Source organism: Sus scrofa, chromosome 4, assembly GCF_000003025.6.
Source record: "Sus scrofa isolate TJ Tabasco breed Duroc chromosome 4, Sscrofa11.1, whole genome shotgun sequence".
Lineage (NCBI taxonomy): Eukaryota > Metazoa > Chordata > Mammalia > Artiodactyla > Suidae > Sus > Sus scrofa.
In genome coordinates this window covers 117,939,604-117,960,993 of record NC_010446.5, presented here as the reverse complement: position 1 = coordinate 117,960,993, position 21,390 = coordinate 117,939,604, and the positions used below count along the sequence as shown (strand labels likewise).

Here is a 21,390-nt window from a genome sequence, read left to right as displayed (position 1 = left end):
AAGTTTGCCCGCAAGCCTGCCAGAGACCAGAACTTGATAGAAGAAGTAAGATGGAATGAAAAGTCTATAAAGGAGTTAGTAAATACACACATCCCCTACTAAAAAGATGTCTTGACCTGTATTGCATACAGACCTCGTACCTGCTCTCCGTGACTCCTCTATGTATGTGTGCATAAACTGAAGGCCGAATAATTCCCGTTCCTCTTCCTCATCTACGTTTTCACTGGGAGGAAGTGTTACTTGCAATTTCAGTGGGTTGTCTCGGAAGTTGACAAACCTAGTAGTTCACCAAAAAACAGTATTTTATAGGTGCCATAGAAGTGTATATTTATTTCCCTGGAGAAGAATCAAATGACAGTATACTAAATAACTGTCTTTTAACTGCTTTCAATAACTGAACATCTTGGTGAGACATGATATATCCCAAGTATATTTAAGTTTCTTTCCTAAGAAGAAAAAATATATTAGCTTTAGATAACTTATTTTCCAAGCTTGTAAAAGCAAGTGTTAGTCCACAGCGTAAGTTTAATACGGTGCACTTTTCCTAGAGCAGTCCTAAGGCATCTCAAATATACAATTAATGCTATGAACTTAAAGTTTCTGCGTATTTTATAAAACATATCATATCTTCACCATCTAGTACAGAGCTCAGAAGTTACTGAATAAGTAAATGAATGATTTTGTTACAAAGGTTGTGAGATTTAGTGTGGATTCTCGTGTCTTATGCTCACTGTCAGGAAATAAATTTTGAAAGGAAGATAAATGAGGGAGTTTGTTAGTAATTAGGAAAAAGTTACATTACTCTATCAGTAATACAACTGCCTTCTCCATTTGTAGTTATTTGGAAGCAAAATAATCACGATTCTTATGTTTCCGGTTTTTATACCATGAATAAAGGTAGCAGCTATAAAGATGATTTTCGGGAAAACATCACCAACCAACGCAGGACATTCCGTAAAGCTGATAAACCACAGGGGAGTTCCCCTTGAGGTGCAGTGTTAACAGATCCCACTAGTAAATAGTATCCATGAAGACACAGGTTTGATCCCTGGCCTTGCTCAGTGGGTTAAGGATCTGGCGTTGCTGTGAGCTGTGGTGTAGGTCGCAGATGCAGCTCAGATCCCAAGCTGCTGTGGCTGTGGCACAGGCCTGCAGCTGCAGCTCCAGTTTAAACCCTAGCCTGGGAACTTCCATGTACCATGGGTGTGGCCCTAAAAAGCGAAAAGAAAAAAAAAGGAAAAAATCTAGACCAGTATTATTTGAATCCTATTTATAAATTATAAAATTTCAAAGTTGGAAAAAGATTTTTAAGTGGCTTCATTCATGTGCATGAGAAGTCAAATCTGTTAATAAAAATTTCTCTATATTACTTTGTTCTGCAGCCAGAAAGGAATATGTCAGTTTTGTGTCTACAACTTTTACCTCAGATTGGTCATCTTTTCCATGCACACTGGAATATCTTGTAGTTTATTGTTGCTGAGAACAAGAGTACCCAGATTTTTCATATTGCTGATTGTTTCTGGCAAGCATGTTATTTCATTCCGTTGCAGCCATAATGTATGTAGACTTTGCATTCTGAAGAATTAAAAAAGGCTTCTGTGATTAATCACATATAATATGAAAACCCTTGTTCTTATTAACCCCAATTTTTTTTAATGTCATTTTGTACAACACCTCCTTCAACCAGTATATCTATTGAGTTAATTGACTTCACGTTACCTGGTTTTAGAGAAACCACATTGAGGAGTTAATCTCTATCTACCATACAACTCTTCATCATGTAACGGTAGAAATGAAGTCAGTGTATTCTAGAACTTTTCACTACTCTCACAGTATTTCTTGCAGAAGAACTGCTAAAATGTTACTAATCTAAATTAGAATCTTAAGAGAAAACTCAGAAATATATGTCCATTTAGGGCAAGGCAAATAGGCAAAATAGTTAACAGGTTGGACTCTGAGGCCAGGTGCCTGGGTTCAAATCCTAGCTTGCGCACTTACTGTGCTCTTGAGCAGTTTAACTAACATATCTGCATTCGTTTCCTCCATCTGTTTGTAAAGTGCACAAAAGAGCCTGGTATGGAGTTCCCATTGTGGCTCAGCGGGTTAAGAACCTGATGCGTGTCCTTGAGGATATGTGTTTGATCCCTGGCCTTACTAAGTGGGTTAAGGATCTGGCATTGCTATGAGTGAGCTGTGGTGTAGTTCACAGACTCAGCTCAGATCCCGCATGGCTGTGACTGTGGCTGAGGTGTAGGCTGGTAGCTGCAGCTCCAATTCAACCCCTAGCCTGAGAACTTCCATATGCCACAGGTGTGGCCATAAAAAGAAAAAAAAAAAAATTCTGGCATACATTAAGCAGTGTTGTTATTGTTGTGGCATATTCTTATCAATTTGTTGAAGTCAGATAGCCAGTTTTTCTCTCCCCAAACCCTTTTTTTTCTTATTTGGAGTAAATGAAAATATTCTGTTAAAAAGTGGCATGAATGATTTAGAACTAAGTGCATCTATCGTGATTAATTGTGCTTGGGGTCCCCTTTGTTTTGTTATTTCTTATTATAGATGATTTCAACACATCTCTTGGTAGCAAAACCAAAAATTATTTATTTTACCTTTCTATGGTATCAGGAAGTTGTTCAAGTCTGTTGCTTCCCATATCAAGCCACTCAAGGGCAGGCATGTTCAACACAGCAGAAGGAATTGTTGTAAAGTGGTTCATACTCAAATCCAGGTGAGTAAGCTTCAACAAATTGCTCAGCTGAAGAGGAAGGCAAGAGTTTTCAAAATAAATGTCCACAATATAAACTACTGGAACATACACATGGTTTGTAAAGGAGATGTTTCACATCAGGGAATGGTTACATTATAATGGGGCTTTATTTAGTCATAACAGTCCACAGTGAATTTGAAATAACAATAAAGCTAAATACTCGCCAGATAAATTAAAAAGCTCTCTCAGGAGTTCCCGTGGTGGCGCAGTGGTTAACGAATCCATGAGGTTGCGGGTTCGGTCCCTGCCCTTGCTCAGTGGGTTAACGATCTGGCGTTGCCGTGAGCTGTGGTGTAGGTTGCAGACACGGCTCGGATCCCACATTGCTGTGGCTCTGGTGTAGGCCAGTGGCTACAGCTCCAATTCGACCCCTAGCCTGGGAACCTCCACATGCCACAGGGGCGGCCCAAGAAATAGCAAAAAAAAAAAAAAAAAAAAAAAAAAAAAAAAAAAAAAAAAAGCTCTCTCATAAAAAGGTCATCTATTCAAAGAAAATTTATCTTCCAAAATAACCAAGTGCCAGGGTTTAGGGTTTATAGAAGCGCCTAGCAGAAGCTTTTTTTCTTTCTTTCTGGGAGTAAACATGTTTTCCTTCTATCTAGTAGTCAAGAATTTCATGGTAAAATTCAACCTTCAGAATAATAGTTACCTTTATTAAACCCCCTTCTTTATACCTGATGCTTTACATGTATTATCTCAGTCATAGAATTTACTGTTTGGTAATTCTATTTTTTTAAGTGAAAACAGTAAAAAAAAAAAAATTATTAAGACTAACAACACCAGTGTGCTCAGCTTAAGAAAGAAAATATATTCAGAGACTTTGAAAACAAACTTATGGTTTCCAAAGGAGACAGGTGCAGGGGAGAGATGGACTGGGAGTTTGGGATTGGCATATGCACACTGTGGGATATGGAATAATTGGCCAACAGGGACCTGCTGTATAGCAAGAGAATTCTGCCAATATTCTATCATAATCTATATGGAAAGAGAATCTGAAAAAGACTGGATGTGCGTACATGTATAGAACTGACTCACTTTGCTGTACAGGAAAAATTATCATAACATTGTAGATCAACTATATTCCAATAAAACTTTAAAAATACACACACACACAAAATATATTGATATAACTGCCCCTCTGTACTTCTCCCTTCTTCCTCTTGAAAGATAAGTCTATCCTAAATTTGATATCTGTCATCCTCATGCATTTTTAATGTTTTCATTACTGCACACAAATACATGTTTTCTATATATTTCTTTATGTACATCTATATATTACTATTATGTATTTTTTCATTTAAAAGTTAGTCTTTTATGTTTTTAAATTTTATTTAAAGATGATGATACTGTTCTTTCTTCAACTTGCTTTTTTCTTTCGATATCAGTTTGTAAATGTATTCATGTTGATACCTATGGCTCAAGTTTATTCATCAGCTTTACAAGGTGGGTACCTCTTTTCCATTTTCCATGGACAGTGTTGGTTAAAGAGGCCATGTAACTAGAAACAATGGAGCTATGATGTACACTCAAGTTTTCATGGACCAAAAGCTACAAAATTTCTAAATTTCTCTTTACTGTGTAGTGAAAATTTCAAGATATAAGAATTTAGTTAACTTTTACAAAAAAAATTCTCTATTGTACCTAGGCAAATTCTATATTTTATTTCTATCTTGGGGCACAATCAAATTCATTCCACAATTTTAATACCTCAAAAAAATGCACGAATGTAGTGTTTTACGGGTAATACAGAAAGTAGTTTTCCATTTAGCAGGTGATTTTTTTTAGCTTTAGAAGTCAAATCATGAATACTTTTTCAACTTTTGTCATCAAATTTAAGTTTTCAAATGGTTCAGAATAGTGTATAAAAAGATTTTATGTTAGCATAAATATGTGTGTTACAGTGTGTGCAATTTAATGGCTGAGAGATAAATCTCCCATTGCAGATTTCTCAGTGGTGCTAGAACCCTTTCATTTTAGAAGATTGAATAAAGATGTTAAAACCACTATAATCCAAGTCTTAATTCTGCATATGTGAAAACTGAAACCTAGTTATGTAAAGTGGTCTGTTCAAGGCCACATAGTTACTTAAAAGCCACACTTGGAAATAATCCCAGGCTCAAGATCTCAGTTCAGAACAAACAAACAAAAAAAGATTTCGGTTCAGTATTTGTTCCCATGAAACCTATTTCTTCAAGTAAAGACATTAAAGACAGGTTAATAGATGTGCCCAAATTCATAAAGCTTTTTAATGATTAGAAAAAAAAATTACAAGAATTAGAAATTAGAAATAAGGGAGTTTCTGCTTTAGCACAATGGGTTAAGGATCCAGCATGGCTGCTGCTGTGGCATAAGTCACAGCTGTGGCTTGGATTCCACCCCTAGCCTGGAACTTCCATATGCCATGGGTGTGTGACCAAAAAAAAAAGAAAAAAAAAGAAATTAGAAATAAGATATTTATTGGCTCTCTTTCAGATATAAAGAAATTATCCCTATCATGATTTTCATCATAAGCAAGTGTATACATTTCACTAAATTGAACTATTATCAGAAGAGATGGGTATAAATATCGAAACTATGTTTTACTTGTAAGAGTAAAATTTTTGGTACATGTTTACTAGTTTGGGGGTGGGGTGACTGTCATGCTTACCAAGATACAGGGGAAGAAGGAAATAATCTTTTATTTTGAGCCTATTATTTTTCTTAACCTTTATCTTGCAAAATCATTACTTTCTAGGCAAAGCACCATGGAAATTTCCTTTGCTGAATCTAAGAGCCTTAAATATGTTTGAAAAGTAATACAAATGTCTATCTCTATGATCAGTTTGGTTTTATCAATAACATGTTATACCAGGTCAAAGTCCGAAGACATTCCAAGCCCCACTGCCTTCCTTTTACTTGGTGAAGCCTAGGAAGCTAGCAAAGGAAGCCTTTGCCTAAACGGAAGAAATCATGTCTTTTCACTTTATCTCAAAAACTGATCACCTCTAAAAACCAGCTAATAAACAAAGGAGTTTTTCTATCACCACATTGTCTGTGTTTCATGATAATCATTTATTCACTCAATAAACACTAAGTAATGACTACCACCTAGGCGGTGCCTTCTGGTCTAGGAATAGAAATAAGATGCACTCTGGTCTTCAAGATCACAGTCTAGTCAACAAATGACGTCAGTGATGTGTCAGTAATAGAAATACCTTTTTACACTAAATAGATCTTTCTCTAATTAAAAACATGCTATGTAAAAAAACCAGGAAATGGTTTTCACTGAATATTTTGATATAAAATGTATAGCACCTTTTCATTAGTGTTCTTTTTAATCTACCACTAGTAGATGGAATATAAGATCGTAGGCATTTGGAGTTCCCGTCGTGGCGCAGTGGTTAACGAATCCGACTAGGAACCATGAGGTTGCGGGTTCGGTCCCTGCCCTTGCTCAGTGGGTTAACGATCCGGCGTTGCCGTGAGCTGTGGTGTAGGTTGCAGACGCGGCTCGGATCCTGCATTGCTGTGGCTCTGGCGTAGGCCAGTGGCTGCGGCTCCGATTCAACCCCTAGCCTGGGAACCTCCATATGCCGTGGGAGGGGCCCAAAGAAACAGCAAAAAGACAGGAAAAAAAAAAAAAAAAGATAGTAGGCATTTATAGCATTCTGACCTCATGTGGAAGATCACATATATCTCTGTTAACAGCAAGCTCTAGTTTCTCCAAGCTGGCACAGTGACTTAGTTCACTGGGGACAGTCTTGATTTTGTTGTAACTAAGATTCAGTTCCTGAAGTCTAGTGAGCAGTCCTACAGAAAAACAATACACAATAGAGAGCAGATGGATATAAAAAATATTTCCAGGTATTAAGTATTACAGCATAACTTACTTGCCAGTTTCATATTGGCAAATTCATACATGGGCTCTTCCTTTTTCCCAGTATGTGTCCTGCCCATTCTTCAGATAAGGAGCAAATGAGTTATCAGTGCTATAGGCAAAAAAAAAAAATTTTTTTTTTCATTCTTTTTACCTGAACCTTATCCTGACTAATTGCCCATTTGGGGATTTTTGTTTCTCATTTAAGGAACTTTTTTTTTCTTTCTTGTCTTCAACCAGTTCCCTTCTAGGAAGAACAACTGAACCAGCAATATTTTTCTAGAATCTACACAGTATCATTTACAAAGAAACTTCTTCTGTATTGAAATCTCATCTTGAATCACCTCAGTAAATCCAGAAACTTGGGTCCCTTGGAAGCATCAATTTAGATTAGATGTTTAAAATTTTCTCAAGACTCAAGCATGTTATAAGGATGAGACCTTTATTTCATGTATTTAAAAAAAACGCTCAATAAAAGTCATGGGAATAAAAGCAATCTTTCTTACCAATTCCTCGAGGTATCTCTGAAATTGTGTTTCGAGATAAATCTAGCACAATAAGGTTCTGGAATCTTCCAATGAATTCAGGAATTTTCAGCAAACCAGTTCTATGAAGTTGCCATTCCTGTAGCTGACTCAGTTTCAGTAGGGAAGAAGGAAGGGTCTAAACTCAAGTAAAAGAAATGATGGAATTACTATATTACTTAAATTATTATAGCACCATGCCACGCTGAAATATGATTGTGGAGATAGTATTTGATTTGAAAAAAAAAACCTTAGGAATATTTTTTCTTTAATGGGTTCTATTTCCAAGTGCTTTGTGTTACTTCTAAGACCTTTACTTTTTTGGGGGGAAGGTGCTAAAACCTCAGTCATTATAGAAAAAAAAAAAAAGCACATTTTGGTCAATAGTCCAGACATATAGAGCTGCATTCTAAAGATTCTACTGTGGGAGTTCCCTAGTAGCACAGTGGTTTAAGAATCTGGTGCTGTCAGAATTCCCATCATGGCTCAGTGGTTAACGAACCTGACTAGTTATCTATGAGGATTTGGGTTCAATCCCTGGCCTCGCTCAGTGGGTTAAGGATCTGGCATTGCCATGAGCTGTGATGATGTAGTCACAGACACGTCTTGGATCTCGAGTTGCTGTGGCTGTGGTGTAGGCTGGTGGCTACAGTTCCAATTGGACCCCTAGCCTGGAAACCTCCATATTCCTCAGATGCGGCTCTAAAAATACAAAAAAAAAAAAAAAAGAATCTGGTGTTGTCATTGCCATGGCTCAGGTTGCAGCTATGGCACAGGTTGGATCCCTGGCCCTGGAACTTCTGCCTGCCATGGGTATGGCCAAAAAATAAATAAATAAAAATAAAGACTGTCGTATTAGGTTTTCCTAGAGTACATATGTTACTGAAAATGAGAATTAGTGGTTAATTGAAATCGTAGAGAAACAAAAAAATCATTTGACTCAACAACTCAAACTTCCTTTTCTGTTTTGAAGTAGTTTATAAAAGTTTTTTAAGAGGTTTTTTTTTTAATTTAAGAATTTTTAAAGTTTCAGCTATTCTGATCTCTATGCCTTTTCCCTTTCAGCCTAGAATAGCCAAAGATAAAATAAAGGAGCTAACCCCTTAATTAAATGTACCTGTATGAAAACCAACACTAACTCAAGGCATAGAGGCGGCCCTTGTCAAAATTAGAGTAAGCCTAATGTAATCAAGCAACTAAGTGGATGTACATGAAAGAGAAAGATAATATGAATCAGGTTATGAATCTAAGAAAAAAATTAACATACATTTCCATTTGTGCAGTTTGAGCATTTGCTTTGGAAAAACTATGATTTTTGTTAAGCAGCTGGTCACCTTTTTATGGAAAATGAGAAATTGCTTATTAGCAGGACAAGTAGGAGAAATGTTACAAATGACTTAAATTTAGGCAGAGTTAAAGCACATTGGTTGAATTTCTTCAAAAAAAAAAAAGTGAAGTTATGTTAATTTTCAGTTGTTCATGTGGCCCAAATTCATTTGGCATATTATTAAAATTAGAATCCCTTCTTATTCCAGCCTTAAGGACATAGGCTAAGACTCATTCCCTCAACTTTCCCCCAAAATGCAAAATACAGAAAATCAAATATTACTTCTAGGAGTTCCCTTCATGGCTCAACAGTTCATGAACCCAACTAGGATCCGTGAAGATGCGGGTTTGATGCCTGGCCTTGCTCATTGGGTTAAGGATCCATGAGCTGTAGTGTAGGTCATGGATGCTGTTCAGATCCTGAGTTGCTGTGGCTATGGTGGCAGCTGGCAGCTGTGGCTATGGCTAGGCTGGCAGCTGTAGCCCCAATTCGACCCCTAGCCTGGGAACTTCCATATGCTGCAGGTGTGGCCCTAAAAAGCAAAAAAAAAAAAAAAAAAAAAAAAAAAAAGAAAAAAAAAAGAAAAGAAAAGATAAGAGAATTACTTCTATAAAGCTTACCTGCCATTCCTCTTTTTCTATCTTCAAAATAGCTCTTCCATCTTCCATGGTGACCTTTTCCCTTAGCTTGGTTAAACATACTCGCTCTTCCCAAATCCGCACTAGCCTAGGAAACCAGGAAAATCATTTTAGTTCACAGGTAATGACATAGGTAGCATTCACTTTTATGTGAAAGAGTGACCCATCAAAAACAAACATTTGGGAGTTCCCCAGTGGCTCAGCAGGTTTAGGATCTGGCATTGTCACTGCTGTGGTTCTGGTTACATTTTTGGCTTGGGAACTTCTACATGCCTCAGGTGCAGCCAAAACAAACAAAACAATTTGATTGATAGTATTTGGAAATAAGAATACTTTATCTTGCAAGAATTATAAATATGATCAGTGGAGTTCCCATCATGGCTCAGTGGAAATGAATCTGACGAGTATCCATGAGGACACGGGTTCAATCCCTGGCCTCGCTCCATGTGTTAAGGATCTGGCGTTGCTGTGAGGTCACAGACGCGGCTCAGATCTGGCACGGCTGCAGCTGTGGTGTAGGCCAGCAGCTGTAGCTCTGATTTGACCCCTAGCCTGGGAATCTTCATATGCTCTGGGTAGGGCCCATATAAAAAAAATCATACATACATATATATATGATTAGTATAATAAATGCCCTATTTTAAAGTTTCTAAAAAGCATCATAGATATTTTTAAAATTTTTACGGCTGAACTCATGACATGTGGAAGTTCCCTGGCCAGGGACTGAGTCTGAGCTGCAGGTGCTACCTATGCCACAGCTGTGGCAATGCCAGATCTTTTAATCTACTGTGCCAGGCCAAAGATAAACCCACACCTCCATAGCAAGCACAGCGACTGTAGTCAGATTCCTAACCCATTGCACCATGGCAGGAACTCCATATCATAGATTTTTTTATAACAGCTGTATTGAGATTCAATTCATATATCATAAAAATCCTTCTGAAGTATACAATTCAGCGTTTTTTGGTATATTCAGAGAGCTGTGCTATCATCACCACTATTTGATCCAAAATATTTTTATCACTCAAAAAAGAGACCCCACACCCTTAGTAGTCACTCTCCATTCCTCCCTCCCCATCCCCTGGCAACACCTGGTCTACTTTCTAAATCTATGGATGTGCCCATTCTGGACATTTCATATAAAGGGGACTATATAGCAGGTGGCCTTTTTGTGTCTGGCTTCTCATGTAACATAGTTTTATCCAAAGTTTATGCATGCTGTAAAATATATCAGTACTTTATTCCTTTTTATAGAAGATTAGTATTCTACTGCATGGATATACCAGATTTTGTTTCTCCAGTTGATAGACATTTGAGTTAATTCCGTTTTTTTAGCTGAGTGTTGCTGCTATGAACACTCATGTACAAATTTTCATGTAGACATAGTTTCATTTCTCTTGAGTGTGTATATTCCTAGGAATATACATTGTCGCATCATTGGGTAACTCTATGTTTAACTTTTTTAAGAACTGCCAAACTATGTCCAAATTGCTTGCATCATTTTACCTTCTCCCCAGCAGTATGTGAGGATTCTGGTTACCATTTTCACCAACATTTGTTATCGTCCATCTTTTTTTCTTTTTTCTTTCTTTTTTGGTCCTTTTGTCCTTTTAAGGCCCCACTCACAGCATATGGAGGTTTCCAGGCTAGGGGGTGAATGGGAGCAGCAGCCACCGGCCTACACCACAGCTCACAGCAACACCAGATCCTTAATCCACTGAGTGAGTCCAGGGATCGAACCTACATCTTCATGGATACCAATAAGATTCATTTCCACTGAGCCATGACGGGGAAATCCTTGTTAATGTCCATATTTTTATCATAGCTATCCTAGTAGGTGTGAAGTAGTACCTCACTGATGTTTTGACTTCCATTTATTAAATACCTAATCCACAGATACGTAATTTAAAAGTTTTGTTGTTGTTGTTGTTTTCTTGGAGTTCCCAGGCCAGGGATCAGATCCAAGCTGTAGGTGTGACCTATGCTGCAGCTGCAGCAACACCAGATCCTTTAACCCACTGTGTTAGGCCAGGGGTCAAACCTGCATCCTGGTGCTGCAGAGATGCCTCTTGATCTTGTTAGGCCACAGAGCAAACTCCTGAAAGTTTTTTAATGACCTGCAAATGATATAGTTCGACTTCAGAGTTAAACTGTACATTACTATATTCAATTTTATCCAGGTTTTTTTTTCAGATATAAAACGGTACAAAATTCTAGAGCACATCCTACTGATTTTTTGGTTCTTTCCAAACATATATAACAGCTAGCCATAAAAATGGCTAGGAAAAGGCTGCAGAAGTTTTCTATTTTTTTTCTACCTTTTTTTTTTTTTTATCCTTTTTAGGGCCACTCCTGTGGCATATGGAAGTTCCCAGGCTAGAGGTCAAATCGGAGCTGTAGCTGCCAGCCTACACCATAGCCACAGCAACGTGAGATCCAAGCTGCATCTGTGACCTACACCACAGCTCACAGCAATGCCAGATCCTTAACCCACTAAGCAGGCCAGGGACCAAATCCGAATCCTCATGGTTACTAGACAGGTTCATTTCCACTGCTCCACAACAGGAATTCAAGCTTTTCTTTCTATTTCTATACTAGAATATTTCATGTATGAAAATTAAATTAAGATTTGAAATCTTTGCACTTTTAACCTATTAAAATGATAAATAATAGAGATATAAGCAATCATCAAATAGGTTTAATTAATTTGACTATTTATTTGCCAAGATTCTCTGACATCCAAGAGTTAATATATATTCTCAGCAATTTTGTGTATTAACTGATCTTCAGTGAGGATTTTAATGAACAGAAAACCAATATCTCTGAAAGTGTAATATTTGCGGTCTACATATGTTTGTGTTTGCAAAATATTCCTGTAGAATTCCCATTGTGGCTCAGCGGTTAATGAACCCTACCAGCATTCATGAGGAAATGGGTTCGATCCCTGGCCAAGTTCAATGGGTTAAGGATTTGGTGTTGCCGTGAGCTGTGGTGTACGTCACAGACATGCCTCAGCTCTGATCCCCGGTGGCTGTGGCATAGGCCAGCGACTACAGCTCTGATTAGACCCTAGCCTGAGAACCTCCATCTGTCGCAGGTGTGGCCCTAAACACACACACACACACACACACACACACAAATTCCTATAGAGTATGTATTTTCATCCACTACTTGTCTGAAAGTTAACTAATCTGCTAACAAGTGTACTATAGTAATGGCCTTGTGGTGACTTTTTAGACTGAATAGCTAAGCTTCCTACAGGTGTGGTTAAGGGAGATAAATGTTTAATGCCATCTATTCAATTACACCACTTTTCATAAAAATAGAACTATTCAAACAGTAGATATAGCAGTTCCCGCTGTGACGCAGCAGAAACGAAGCTGACTAATATCCATGAGGATTCGGGTTGGATCCCTGGCCTCACTCAGTAGGTCGGGGATCCAGCGTTGCCATGAGCTGTGGTATAGGCTGGCAGCTGTAGCTCCGACTCAACCCCTAGGCTGGGAACTTCCATGTGCACAAGTGCAGCCCTAAAAAGCAAAAACAAAGCAAAACAAAGAAACAAACAAACAAACAAAAAAACAGTAAGCATAGGAGTTCCTGTTGTGGTGCAGCAGAAACAAAGCCAACTAGGAACCATGAGATTTCGGGTTCCATCCCTAGCCTTGCTCAGTGGGTTAAGGATCCAGTGTTGCTGTCAGCTGTGGTGTAGGTTGCAGACATAGCTTGGATCTGGCGTTGCTGTGGCTGTGGCGTAGGCCTGTGGCTACAGCTCCGATTGGACCCCTAGCCTGGGAACCTCCACATGCCATGGGGTACAGCCCTAGAAAAGACAAAAAAAACCTGCAAAAACCCAATAGGCATAATGATTATTAATTACTTATTACTCACTGAGATATACATATTTCATTCTCTTTAAATTTATTTTTTTTTGTTTATTTATTTTTAGGGGTGCACTCAAAGCATATGGAGGTTCCCAGGCTAGGGGTCGAATAGGAGCTACAGCTACTGGCCTACACCACAGACAAAGCAACACAGGATCCAAGCCGTATCTGCAACCTACCTACACCAGAGCTCACGGCAATGCTGGATCCTTAACCCACTGAGCAAGATCAGGGATCAAACCTGCATCTTCATGGATGCTAGTCAGATTTGTTAACCAGTGAGCCAGGATGGTAACTCCTCAAGATAAATATTTCAGAGCAAGATTTAATGCCAAGAGCAATGAGGTATCTAATTCCCCAAACTTTAACTTCAATTAAAGAATTCATCAAGCATCCCCACTAAATGCCAAATACTATGCTAACCTCACACAGGTCAGATTGGTCATCATTAAAAAGTCTACAAATAACAAATGCTGGCGAGAGTGTGGAGTAAAGGGAACCCTCCTACATGGTTGGTAGGAATGTAAGTTGGTGCAACCACCATGGGAAACAGTATGGAAGATGCTCAGAAAACTAAAAATAGAATTACCATATGATCTAGCAACCCCACTCCCAGGCATGTATCTAGACAAAACAATAATTTGAAAAGATACATGCACCCCTATGTTTATAGCAGCACTATTCAGAATAGCCAAGACATCAGAACAACCTAAATATCCATGGACAGATGAAAGGATATAGAAGATGTGGTATATATATATATATATAGTACATATATAATGGAAAACTATTCAGCCATAAAAAAGAATGAAATAATGTCATTTGCAGCAACATGGATGCAACTAGAAATTCTCCTACTGAATGAAGTTAGAAAAAGACAAATACCATAAGACATCACTCTTATGTGGAATCTAAAATTTGGCACAAATGAACATATATATAGAACAGAATCAGACTCACAGACATAGAGAACAGATTTGTGGTTGCCAAGGGGGAGGGAGGAGAGAGTGGGATAGATGGGGAGTTTGGGGTTAACAGATGCAAACTATTACATTTAGAATGGTTAAGCAATGAGGTCCTACTCTATAGCACAGGGACTATATTCCATCTCCCGGGATAAGCCACAATAGAAAAGAATAAAGAATGTATATAGGTATATAACTGAGTCCCTTTACTGTACAGCAGACATTAATTAGCACAACATTGTAAATCAACTCTATACTTTAAAAAAACACCGTGCTAGACTTCGTGCATCTGAAAAGCTCTGTCCTTAATGAGTTTACAGTGACGCTAGTTAGACAAGTTTATTTCCATCTCCATGGTGACTCATTAATTCTTTCTGGCTTCTGAATTACTATGATCCAAGTCTGGAATGCATCAATTAATTTGATGACCATGGCCAAGATATCTCACATCTATGGGCCTTACTATGAAACAGGAGGTTTGGATTAAATAATGCCTCAGGTCTCTTCTAGCTCTAGCATTCTATAATTCCCACATTGCTTATTTTAATCTTGAGATTCTTTCAAGTTTTGAACAGACTTTTTCTACCTCTTCTAAAAACCCTTTGATTACAGTCTAAAGCCTTTCTCAAATGTTGTTACACGAGCTCTTACCCAAGTACTTGATTTCTTCCGGGCAACTTGACATCAAAAGACAATGAGAATGATTTCTGCCTAAACTTAAGGCTTTTTGTTTAGCCCCTTTTGGCTGAAAAAAAGAAGCATTAAATTACATTCTTATCCTTTTAGGGCCTTGCCTGTTTTGTACAGAGAAAACTTGAAGCTGCTGAAATGAAATAATTCCCTTTTTTAAACATTATTTATCTTTGGCCACACCTGAGGCATTCAGTAATTCCCAGGCCAAGGATCAAACCTGAGCCACAGAAGTGACAATGCCAGATCTTTAACCCAGTGAGTCACCAGGGAAATTAAAATGATCTTTTTTTTTTTGATTTTTAGGGATGCCCTCATGGCTTATGAAAGTTCCCAGGCTAGGGACTGATAGGAGATGCAGCATCATAGCCAAAGCAACACCAGATCCAAGCCAAGTCTGCAACCTACACCACAGGTCACCGCAACGCTGGATCCTTAACATACTGCACTGGTCCAGGGATTGAACCCGCCCCTTCATGGACACCAGTTGGGTTAGTTTCTGCTGAGCCATGGGAACTCAGTGGGAAGGCCATTTTTAGCTTTTTCTTTCACTTGCTAAAAGACACAAGATCATTTTTTACACTTGATCTTAGCCAAAAGGCTGAGAAGCAATACAAGACCATTTTTTAAATGGAGATATAGGGAGTTACTGTGGTGGTGCAGTGGCAACAAATCCGACTAGGAACCATGAAATTGTGGGTTCAACCCTGGGCCTCGCTCAGTGGGTTAAGGATCCCGGGTTGCCATGAGCTGTGGTTTAGGTCACAGACTCGGCTCGGATCTGGTGTTGCTTGGTATAGGCTGGCAGCTGTAGCTCCAATTGGACCCCTAGCCTGGGAACCTCCGTATGCCACAGGTGCTAAAAAGCAAAGAATAAAATAAAATAAAATAAAATGGAGATATAATTGACATATAACAATGTTTAGAAAGAGACCTAATGAATGATAATTATAGGAAGCTATACGGAATCTGTGAGGAAAGGGGCTATTCTTGCAAGAATTGTGGGATAGTTTGGAGATACCCTATTAGGCGAGTAGGTAGAGATTGACAGGGCAGCAGAAGTGAACATTAAACTAAGGAGAACCCAAAATGATCAGGTGAATGAAGCCGTCCACAGGGGCCCTGGGTGGAACTCACAGCTATGCAAATAGGTGAGATTCTACTGTACCGTCCTCGCCAGATGTTGTTTTAGATCCTAAGGAATACAGTGTTGACCAGTCTCTGAAAAGTAGGCTAAATGATACTTTCATGAACATTAAACAAATGCCTATGAGGGCTCAGGATAACAGTTGTATTTATATATAAACACTTCTATTTTTTGTTTGTTTTTTTCCACACCCATGGTACATGGAAGTTCCTAGGCCAGGAATCAAACAGGAACTGGAGCTGTGACCTATGTCACAGCTGCAGCAATGCTGGATCTTTAACATACCGAGCCACAGTGGGAACTCCGACACCTGTATTTTTTTTTTTTTTTTTGTGGCCTTCATAACATAGCCACACTTAATTGAGTCAAGTGCTTCCTTTAGTTATATTTTGGGTTTTCAATAAATAAAAACCTCTATCAAATTCAATAATAAGGCATTTAATAAATGTTCTTTTCAGATTTCCCATTGTGGCTCAGTGGTAGACTACTATCCATGAGGATTCGGGTTCCACCCCTGGCCTCGCTCAGTGGGTTAAGGATCCGGTGTTGCCATGAGCTCTGATGTAGATCTCAGATACGGCTCAGATCCTGCTGGTGCTGTGGCTGTGGCATAGACTGGCGGCTACGCCTCCGATTCAACCCCTAGCCTGGGAACTTCCATAAACTGCACAGGGGGCCCTACAAAGCAAAAACAAAACAAAATAAAAATGCTCTTTTCAATAATAAGAATGTTATGAATTTTTACTAATTCAAAACACTAAACAGGTTATTACATACTTTTGTTGAAATTCCTTCTCTCGCTTCAGGTCTTCATTGTGTTTCTTTATTCTCTCTTCCCAAACTTCTTTTACAGCAGTGACAGCCCCAGTACAAACCACATTTTCTGACATGATTTCTCCACATTGTCACAGAGTCATCAACTTCATTAATTTTTGAAGAGCTGAATCACAGATGCCATCTCAGAAAGGACCTGGTGGTACCAGAGGGAAAAAACGTGTTTCAGAATATTGATTGAGGAGTTCCCGTGGTGGCACAGTGGAAACAAATCCGACTAAGAACCATGAGGTTTGGGGGTTGACCCCTGGCTTTGCTCAGTGGGTTAAGGATCTGGCATCGCTGGGAGATGTGGTGTAGGTCGCAGACACGGCTCGGATCTGGCAATGCTGTGGCTCTGGCGTAGGCCAGCGGCAACAGCTCCAATTAGACCCCTAGTCTGGGAACTTCCATATCCTGCAGGTGTGGCCCTAAAAGGACAAAAGACAAAAAAAGAAAAAAGAATGTTGATTGAGTACCATAAATATCATAACAGCTTATGCTTCTTGAACATGTTCCATGTCCCCAAAATTATTTGATGCACTTTACATACCATATTTTACTTGGTAATTCTCATAAAAACATCATGACATGGTTACTTTTATTGTGTCTAATATATAGATGAGAAAACCAAGCCCTAAAAAAAGTGGGCCATTGGTTAATGTCTCGTCTCTAATAAGTGGCAGAGATGGGAAGTGATGCCAACTCTACTTCTTTTGGGACTATTAATTCCCAACAATGAAAAACCACAACTAGTTTACATGTCCAATGACAGAGAAATGTTTAATAATGGATTTATATGATAAGCAGGCATGTTGAGATATCTACTGAATTTAGATGCTATATGCACAGGCTGGAATTCCATTAAGTGGTAAAATATTGGGGTGGTTTGCTCTTGTATAAAATAAAGTGCAAATGGAGTCATCCCACATTGAGGATTGTGACTTGTGTCTCAGAAATGGGAGGAGGAGGGGAATGGTTATGTAAATGACGGTAGACCTGTTTAGTGGAATGTTCTTCGCCTTACATATAATGGTATTGACTTTTTACCAGATTATGCTAGCAATGATGCCAGAATCGGATTCACAATAATTTAATAATTTTCTTCAAAATTCAAGAAGTCAAAGATGTCTACATTTACCACCTCCATTGAACCTTATACTGGAAGGCAATAATGCAAAGAAAGTAAATAGGAAGGCATAAAGTTTGCAAAGGAAGAAGTGAAATTTGCAACAGCATAGGAAAACAGGTAGTCTCATACACTAAAAGTGCTAGTATATACAGTCATCCTCTATGGAGTGAATTTTGGTAATATCTACCAAACTTACAAATCCACAGTCACACTTGTAGGAATTTATACGGCAAATATTTTAAAATGTAAATTGACATATTATGAAGTTATTCCGTACAGTGTTTTTCTCAACAGCAAAGATTGGAAAAAACTTTCCATCAGTAAATTATAGTACATCTGTATCATGGGAAATTACATAGCTCCATGAAAAAGGAAAGCACTTTATATACTGATATGCCATGATCTCCAAAACATGTGCCTGTGACACTATTTATTTGTCCATTCTAACGAATGTGGATATTTGGGTCCCAGATTTTTGCTATAATGAGCAATACTATTTCTAAAATTCCTGTTCTTATATTCTTAGTACTCAAGTGACATTATTTCCGTTGAGTATATATTCAGGATTAGAGTTGCTAGATCATAGTGATGTGGGTGTGCCCATTTGTGAGACGGAGCCAAACTGTTCTGCCAAAGTGGTTATGCCCGTTTATATACTAACCAGGACTGTGTGGGTCCCCACAGGTATATGTCCTCACCCACACACCGTGCATAAGAAGATATCTCATAATGCTCATAATTTACACTTTCCTCACTACTAAGTGAGCCAAGTTAATATAGAAAGATTATCCAATTAAATAAAAGACAAAATCCTGTGGCTTTTTTAGAAAAGGCTCAACTAAAACATAAAGAGACCCACGTCACTGAGGCATAGGCCTGGCGCTATAGCTCCGATTTGACCCCTAGACTGGGAAGCTCCATGTGCCGCAAGTGTGACCCTAAAAATATAAAAGTTAAAAAAAAAACCCATAGAGAAAAATGGTAAGTAAAAAAATAGAGAACGATCACTCCTAGGTTTATACCCAAGAGAAATGAAAATACATGTTTACATAAAAACTTATACCTGAATGTTGATAATAGTATTATTCATAAGAGCTGAAAAGTAGAAACAAATGGCTATCAACTAATAAATGGACAAACAAAATGTGATTTTTCCATGAAATGGAATATTATTACGCCATGAAAAGGAACAAAGCACTAATATGTGCTACACCATGGATAAATGTTGATTTATGCTGATAGAAGCCACTCGTGAGATACCACAAATTGTATGATCCCATTTACATGAAATGCCTAGAGAAGGCAAACCTATGGAGATAAAAAGTAGATTAATGGTAACCAGAGGGGTAAAAAGGAATGATTGCTAAGGATACAAAGTTCCTTTTTTGTGTGATGAAAATCAACTTTTGAAATAAATGAAACTATGAAAAAGCAGGCTTATTTATAGCTAAAAACCAGGATGTAATTCATCTTGAAAATGTAAAAATAAAAACATTTTTAATAGCACGTGGAAGAAGGAAACAGAGAAGTAGAAGGTAGGGAGATCAAGAAATCCTGCCTATACTTCATGGAACAAGAAATAGAGATTTAAGTATGTACATTATAAAGGCAATCAGAAGATAGTAAAATAGAGATATATGGGGTGTAAGTGAACTTAAGCATCGCCTTTCAAAATGAAACTCGAGATAATATTTAAGGCTGATAAAACATAGCACAACTGCTTTTAAAAAAGAAAAAAAAAAGTATTATGGAGATAAATATTGAAAACTAAATCCTGAAATATTTAAAATCATTTTGTCCAGGATGATAGAAATTAGATAGATAATATTGCTTTTATTATTAATCTCCTCTAAATTACTGACTTAAATCTAAATTACTGATTTCTTCAAACCAAGTATACAATTCCTGTGTGAAAAAGAGACAGAGAGAGAAAAATGTATTACAGAGGAAAAGAGTTTAACATTTTAGGAGGAATATAAAATGGCCAACACACAGAAAATTATTAGGAGGTGGTCCTTATTTTTAAGCAATACATGCAGAATTTATTTTTTATTTACTTATTTATTTTTGTCTTTTATCTTTTTAGGGCCACAGCCGAGGCATGTGGTAGTTCCCAGGCTAGGGGTCTAATTGGAGCTACAGCTGCTGGCCTACACCACAGCCACAGCAGTGCCAGATCGGAGCTGCATCTGCGACCTACACCACAGCTCACGGCAATGCTGGATCCCTAACCCACTGAGCAAGACCAGGGATTGAACCTGCAACCTCATGGTTCCTAGTCGGATTTGTTTCCACTGCACCGCGATAAGAAGTCCTACAGGCAGAATTTAAACAGGAACAGATTTGCCAGGTCTTTCTGCCATCAAAAAACTTGGGATACTCATGCTGATAATTCAGTCCTCTGGGTATGTCACAGTCCAGCTACAATTTATTTGTTTATCAAATAATAAGACTTTTTTTTGTTTGTTTGTTTTTTTGCCTTTTCTAGAGCCACTCCCGCGGCATATGGAGATTCCCAGGCTAGGGGTCGAATAGGAGCCATAGCCGCTGGCCTACACCAGAGCCACAGCAACGCAGGATCCAAGCCACTTCTGTGACCCACACCACAGCTCACGGCAACACCAGATCCTTAACCCACTGAGCAAGGCCAGGGGTCAAACCCGCAACCTCATGGTTCCTAGTCAGATTCGTTAACCACTGCGCCACAACGGGAACTCCAATAAGACATTTTTTAAATGTCAAGAATCTACATGTAAATGCGTATGTTACTAAACCCATGTAACAATTCACATGCTATTCATTTCCCCATTTGTCATTACACTTGAGCCCTCAGTTTCCCCATAATAGTGACCGATGCCCCTTTGAGGGAAGCAAGTCAGTAGTGATGGATGTATTTCTACCTCCAACACAGGCTGGTGTTCTCTACCTTGGTTATTACTATAACAGGAAACCACGTAGCACAGCAGTAAGGTAAGCATGGCTATGACACGACTGGGGAGTCGGCTTCCCAGAGTCAAAAGAAAGCAAAAGAACTACGATCTCAGAAGAAATACTTCTTAACTTCCAGGGAAATTGACCTTCTGGAGGAAGACAACTACCTGAATGACTATGAACCCTCAAAGAGACTTTTAAACTCAATTCTAAGTTTAGTTGATAGTGCAGCAAATACAGACACAGTAGAGACATCAATAGCACTCTCTTTATGCCAAGAGTGGGAAAAGAAGGTTTTGAAAAATACTTACCATGGGCAGTGGATGCAGAAGCCGGCATCCCCCCAAATTAGTGATTATCAGCTAAGAGCGGACTTCGGGGAGTATTGTTTTCAGGGTGACTCCGAATGATTAAAATCCTCAGTCAGACTCTAACCAAGTGGAATGCAATGTCAGCCCAGTTCTAATTTTAGTCCATGGACAAAGCTGAGAATAGCAAAAAATCACATGGAGCTTCTGTGCGCAGGATCAACTGATATAATGTATGTGAGAGCATTCCGTACACGGCAAAATGCTGTGCTGCAGGTATTTTAAAACCCTCAGGCGTGACTATTTCTAAGCTCCCGAAAAATAATGTGACTTGCGGGGAGCCGAGAAGATGCAGGGACTCAAAAAAAGAATTTTGCCTAATGGCAAAGAAACCTGAAGGCAAGTTCC

General features: G+C 38.5%; 1 protein-coding gene across 2 annotated transcripts in view; it reads right to left on the bottom strand.

The window, feature by feature from the left end:
• The window catches only part of LRRC39 (leucine rich repeat containing 39), a 23,848-nt gene extending 2,458 nt beyond the window's left edge, over positions 1–21,390 (bottom strand). Inside the window, exons 1-8 of one of the 2 annotated variants that reach the window (XM_021090152.1) lie at positions 20,986–21,390; positions 16,576–16,768; positions 9,095–9,200; positions 7,130–7,286; positions 6,420–6,556; positions 2,610–2,755; positions 1,423–1,575; positions 141–277 (exon numbers count right to left, since the gene is read on the bottom strand). In XM_021090152.1, coding sequence (XP_020945811.1) covers positions 141–277; positions 1,423–1,575; positions 2,610–2,755; positions 6,420–6,556; positions 7,130–7,286; positions 9,095–9,200; positions 16,576–16,688 — 949 coding nt within the window. In that variant the 5' untranslated portion in view covers positions 16,689–16,768; positions 20,986–21,390. Of the gene's footprint in view, positions 1–133; positions 278–1,422; positions 1,576–2,609; positions 2,756–6,419; positions 6,557–7,129; positions 7,287–9,094; positions 9,201–16,575; positions 16,769–20,985 lie in introns of both variants that reach the window. The other variant, XM_021090153.1, reaches the window with a different exon arrangement.